The sequence below is a fragment of the Pistacia vera genome, unplaced genomic scaffold, assembly GCF_008641045.1.
Source record: "Pistacia vera cultivar Batoury unplaced genomic scaffold, PisVer_v2 Contig612, whole genome shotgun sequence".
NCBI lineage: Eukaryota > Viridiplantae > Streptophyta > Magnoliopsida > Sapindales > Anacardiaceae > Pistacia > Pistacia vera.
This window is the reverse complement of record NW_022196460.1, coordinates 140,031-146,078: the sequence shown is the minus strand read 5'-3', so window position 1 is coordinate 146,078 and position 6,048 is coordinate 140,031. Positions and strand designations below refer to the sequence as shown.

The 6,048-nt window shown below is 35.0% G+C and overlaps 1 protein-coding gene across 1 annotated transcript; it reads left to right on the top strand.

Annotated features, from left to right (window-relative positions):
• Positions 1-1,345: 1,345 nt before the first annotated feature.
• Positions 1,346-5,160, top strand: LOC116110730 (protein NRT1/ PTR FAMILY 5.5-like). Its single transcript, XM_031396952.1, has 5 exons — positions 1,346-1,534; positions 2,612-2,829; positions 3,348-3,862; positions 4,105-4,327; positions 4,424-5,160. The coding sequence occupies exons 1-5, from the start codon at positions 1,396-1,398 to the stop codon at positions 5,075-5,077; spliced, it is 1,749 nt and encodes a 582-aa protein (XP_031252812.1). The 5' UTR covers positions 1,346-1,395; the 3' UTR covers positions 5,078-5,160.
• The last annotated feature ends 888 nt before the right edge of the window (positions 5,161-6,048 follow it).

Here is a 6,048-nt window from a genome sequence, read left to right as displayed (position 1 = left end):
TAGATGTTGCATCCGATCAAGCGGTGGTGAGGGGTTCACTAAAAGAAGCTTCACTTCTCCTTAAATCCAATGAGTACACTCTCGTTTTGTCGCACTTGAACTGCGTGCAAGCTACAGTGGCCATGATCTGGTCCTGAGGATAGCGAGGTCTGCCATGGCGAGCCTCGGCGTCTGTTGTGATGGCCACAACCTGGCCTTAAGCAAGCAACAATGCCCATGGTTTGGCCATGCTACTTGTTGGAGTTGTCGACTACTTCAACATTAATGGGTCATGTAGACACATTTGAGGTTCTTGGCTCATGGGCAGTTTGGGCCTTTTCAATGAAAAGCTGTTGAAGAATTTCTTAGATTATTAATTCAGTATTGATTGGGTTTGGGCTTAGGAATATGATTCCTTGTAAGATTAGATTTTAGTCTTTTAAACTTAGTATATAAACATATTTTTCTCTTATAATGAGTGATAACAAACAATAGTGTAAATTACTTTCATAGTAAACGAGAGAGGAGAGGCAATATTGTAATAATATTAACTTAGCTGGATGTAGCCTGTTAATTGTGTAAACTAGGGTAAAATCACTGAGTGTTTATATCTGTGTGTTTACTATTATTTTGATTTTTGTATCTCCCTATTTGTTCACTACTGTTGTGATGGACTACTGTTGTGATGGTCAACTCGGCCCACATAAAAACTGTACCGGACCCTCAACTGTTAAAAATCACCATTTCTCCCCTCTTCCCTCTGACTTAATTGGATGTTGGCTCTTTTTTATATTTGAAATATCTTATTTGCCCTTGCATATGTATCCGATATTAAATTACCAACTTTGTCTATGAATTTGCAACTGTGTTGATGTGGCAATATTTGGAAAGAAATTTTAAAACTTTAAGAAAGTTATAACAATAGTAATTGCAATTAAAAATTTATGGACCAAAATACCCTTATAAAATAAAATGTCTATCTTGTCCTTACATGTGGCTATTAATGGACACTTTTATCTTGAAAAAGTGAAATATCCTTGAAAAGTCGCTGCTATGTGCTATAATTTGATTTGAATGATGAAATTGTCCCCCTTAAGTAGCCATTAGCCAATTAAACGATAATTTTAACGGTAGAGGGTGTGTTTAGTAGTTTTTGAAGTTTACAGAGGCCAGGAGATTTCAGGAGTTATAGGGGGTGTGATGGGTATTATAAATATAACTGTGTTGACCACAGTCAACGTGATTTTGTCCTGTGAAAATGTTAAGAAATTTCCGCCTCTTGCTTATATAAATATACGTACTTCACCCTGCTGAACTTATGGTTAAAGAGAGGAACCGAAGAGAAATAGAAAAAAAAATTATTGTAGTGGTTCCTTCTGTATCCCTAGCTAGTCATTTCTTTTGCAACATACCAAAATGATCTTCATTAGCCAACAACAATTGATGAGATTTCTCAACTCGTTCAACCCCGTGATGCTTATTCACATCTTCTCCAAGTTCATAATCTCTGCAAGCTATCGCATTCTTTCTCGTATGGGAGTGGCACTTGTCTTAGGTAACAGTACTGGATATCAAGTAATTTAGTAAATATTATCTATTGTGTTTGTCTTTTATCACTGCTACTCTATCATTACCAGCACCACGCACAGAACCTCCGGCACCACTATTACCGGTTCACAGTCACACGGCCACCAATATTCCATGGCCATCATAGTTCCTTCACGGGCCTCAAAGTAGCTAATCTATGACTTGATAAATGATCCAATTTGCCAGTGCTGAATATCTATTAAGTGCCAAAATAGGTTTATATATATTGTGATTGAAGCTGTTATTTCGGTGCTTGATGTAGTTTCTCTTATATATGAGTGCATTGATTCAGTTATTTAGAATTCTTTCTCTGTCTTTCCAATGATTGTTTTTTGAGAGAGAAAGTGTGTATTGCAACTCTATTGTATAATTTTTATACAATTATTAAGAAGTTTAATGGGGTCAAGATATCAGTTCCTACAATTAATTCGGCTTTAACAGCTATATATGATATTTTGTTATTTTCTACCTTTTCCTTGGGCATTCATTAACCATTCCCACTTGTACAAAGCCTAAGTGAGGTGTAGACTGTAATTGTGCATCTTTACCTATATATTATTACTGCTACTCCATCTTCACCGCTAATCAAGTCTCCTTTACCTATAGCTTGCTTATATTAACATGGTTCCGAAGCCCAAAACGAGAACACAACTGAGTTACAAACGGATAAACATCAAACTAAAAGTAAACGAAACATTTGATTTTGTTCGGATCAATAGAAATTACTAAGGAAGTTAATAAAACTGATGACTTTTAAAATAATTAATTAGAAGTTAAAATTGATGATTGATGCTGTTAAGTTTATGATTAGTCTCCACTGTTTTGTTTTTTGAGAGAGAGAAAGTGTGTTGCGACTTTGTTATGTAATGGGGTCGATGTTTTTAACTTTTGAGTGGACTGAGCTTTACACCATTGGATTTATCCAACGCCTTGTTGATACACTAAAGCTTAATTATATTTGTTGAAGTAGAAAGTGTATTGGCAGATTATTAATTTGATTAGACGCCCTCTATTCTAAGGCACTAATGGTTATTTTAATTTCCAGTCTTGGACGTCGCCTACAAATTGGTAGACCTCGTTGTAGTGCGTGATATCATCACATACTTCACCGACGAAATGGAATTTTATATCATGGAAGCTGCAATATTGACGAACATTCAGGAAGGACTATCAGGGTGTCTGAGAATTGTTGCGGTTTACATTTCAGAATCCCGCCTAGGTCATACAAAAGTCATCATCTTGTCAACTATTTCCTTTACTTTGGTAAGTTCGTTGACTTTGAAAAATGGCTTAATTTCTTCTCTAATCCTTTACGATATTATATATCATAAATTACTCTTAAGGTTATCGTTCAATGATAACTCTCAAATTTTTTTAAAATAGATTTTTAAAGTTTGAATTAGGACAATTTGGATTGGTATTATAAAAAAGTGTTTTAGACCCCTAACAACAATGTATTGGAAACAAAATGATATTAGTAATAAAGCTTTTAAACACAACACGTTAATTATATAATTCATTAAAAAATAAGAATTATATAATCAGAAAACACATTAAAATCACTTTCCTTTTCTTTTTTAATTTTATAAAATGCTATAACTTGCCATTTTAAACCGTTATTAATTGATAAGGACATAAATATTACTTTTAGATTCTACTGCACCTAAATATTACTTAACCTAAAATGTATTTAACTTTACAGTAACATGGCCTAGCAATATGCTGTGGCATGTCCTATGCTAATATATATGGACTTATAACTAAGCTAATGGCTGTTGCAGGGATTGGGTCTGTTATATAAATCGACAGCCGTGATAATTGGAATAGTACTATTAGCAGTGGGTAAAGCTGGATTGGAGGCACTGTTAGAACCAGTGCTTTCTCATCAATTAAAAGTTGACGAACCGAAAACAAACTCTAATGAGAGTCGAGTGAGGACTCGAAAAAGTGTGTGGATCAAAAGGGTTTGGAATAGGAAGTGGTGGCTTGTTACTACGTTTTCTCCTGCAGTAGTTGCATTCTTATTAACATTCTTTTATGAATGGCAATGGCAAAAAAATTTATTGATTGCAACATCGTTGATGGGAAGCGCTTGCTTCTTGTTCTGGTGCGGTATTTGTATCTACCATCGTAGAGAATTGGCTGGTGTTGGCAGCGGTTTTAGTGTAATTTTCCGTGTCATCAAAGCCTTCATATTGCCAAGGATCCTTGGACATCCTACTTCTTCCAATCAACATGTCAATAATGATAATGATGAAGATAAATTTCATTTGTCACCGAAAATCAATTGGCTCAGGTAAATATACCCTATTCTTCTTTTCTTTTAATTTAACCACTGTCCAGTGTATACGTGTCTATAACATTGACACAAAGAATGAGCCATATAAGTAGAAACTAGAGGAGACATCATACTTGCCTGTCTTCACTCCTCTACTTTACCTTTTTTTTTTTTTTTTAATTTGTAATTTTATTTTAGTAATAAATGTGTAATGATATATAATAATATATAGCTGAAATTGTTAATTCTCTGAATCGCAGAGGGCTAGACACAGTTGCCATTATAGAATCCTCCACTCAAAGTCAAGAAGAACAGAAAAACTTTGGCAGGATTTTCCCAGCGTCAGAAGTTCAGTTAGTAAAGCATTTTTTAAGTATTATTCCCATGTGGACTACCATTCTTGTCGTTGGTTTGGTACTATCAACAGGCAACACCTTTTTTCCCAAGCAGGGAAATGACATGAAGTATTTAGATCAATTTTCTGTCTGCCTATTTATACTTCAAAGTCTTTCAAAGAGAATGGGCTCCTATCTGTTAATGGTATTAATCCACTCAAAATGGATACCATAAGCTAAAAAGAAAACAGCTATACAAGCTGGAATTTGGGGTGGAATTGTTTCATCTATACTTTGCTCTTCCGTTGGATGGCAGGTTGAGCATCGCAGGTTGACAATAATTGGATTATCAGACACTGATCCTGATTATGGTAATAAAACTATACCCATGAGTATATTCTGGCTTTCTCCTCAGTTCTTTTTGTTAGGTCTCACAGAAGGGTTTATTGTGACTGGACTCGATGAATTCACCGTTGATCAGTTTCAAGATCCTTGGAAGGAGTATGTATCCGAAATTAATGAGTTTGTTATTGGACTTGGAAATTTCCTTAGCATACTTTTTTTTCAAGCAAACAAAAGCTTGTTTAGAGACACCTTGAACGATAGTCGGCTGGACATGTACTACCACCGGATAACCATTGTTAGTTATGTCAATATGCTTTTCTTTTTTTTCATTATATACATCTTCTACGGATCCAGGTACCAAAATATAAGTGGCGAAACCTCACGTTGGTTGAAACGGCGAGAAGAACAGCGCAAATTTTCTAAAAAAGTAGAAGGTTTAATTTCATCTCTCCCCTCCAAGAGATGTGAAAGTATCCAACACCAAAATAGTCATTGGCAACTATTAAAAACACCCACAATAAGACGCCGTTTACTGAAGGAGTCCACTGAATAGCATAGCAGTAATCATTGTTTTTATATTGTTTCACTAGGGCATTGGGATATGGTTATTTGTAAATTGTTTATTAAAATTATATCGTTTGGCCCTTCTAAAGTTAGTGTGTGTTTATTTACGATTTGCCTTTTTTTTCGATTGTCCAAAGAAGATGACAAATTATTTATACACCAGCCAGAAAGTAGCCGTTGCACATGACCATTGGAATGGTCAGGTTAGTAGGCTGGAATGTTATATAATTGAGGCTTAAGCAAAAAACTTTAAACTCATTATATGAAACAATTTGTATCCTCCAATTTTAGCACTACAAGACAACCAACAAACCATATATTTCGAAGGCAATTCGTATACCTTTATTTTTTTTTTATTTTTTTTTTTCGGGGGGGGGGGGGTGGTGGTGTTTGTTGTTGTGCAGAATGAGACCCCAAGATAGGGAGTCTTCACAAGAGTTTATGAGTTGTGTAGAATGAGACCCCAAGATAGGGAGTCTTCACAAGAGTTTATGAGCCCTAATCCTGGACATTCCCAAGGACCCATCAAAAACACCAATGGCAAATAGATAAGGATTTACAATTTACATACCAGCAAGCTAGTCTCACAGAGGCATAAAACAGGTAGACCAATAGAACAAAAAGAGCAGGCCTTGCGACAAAAACAAAAAAAAAAAAATAATAATAAATAAATAATAAAACAGTCGCACAAATATACGCATGAAGCAGCCATCAAAAAGGACCCCCTGCATATAAAAAAGGAACACCAAAACTTGTTTGCAGACCACGGAGAAACACATGAAGCATGAAATGAATGGAAGCAATTCCTCTATCCCATGTTATTTTATTTTGTGGGTTAATAACTAAGTTACAAACGTTCATTTTGAAAATTATTACACACCTCCTGAATTATCATAAAATTTCTAAATTTTTGTATTAAGTTTTGTTAATACTTTCCAAAATTTGGTGGAACTGACTCAT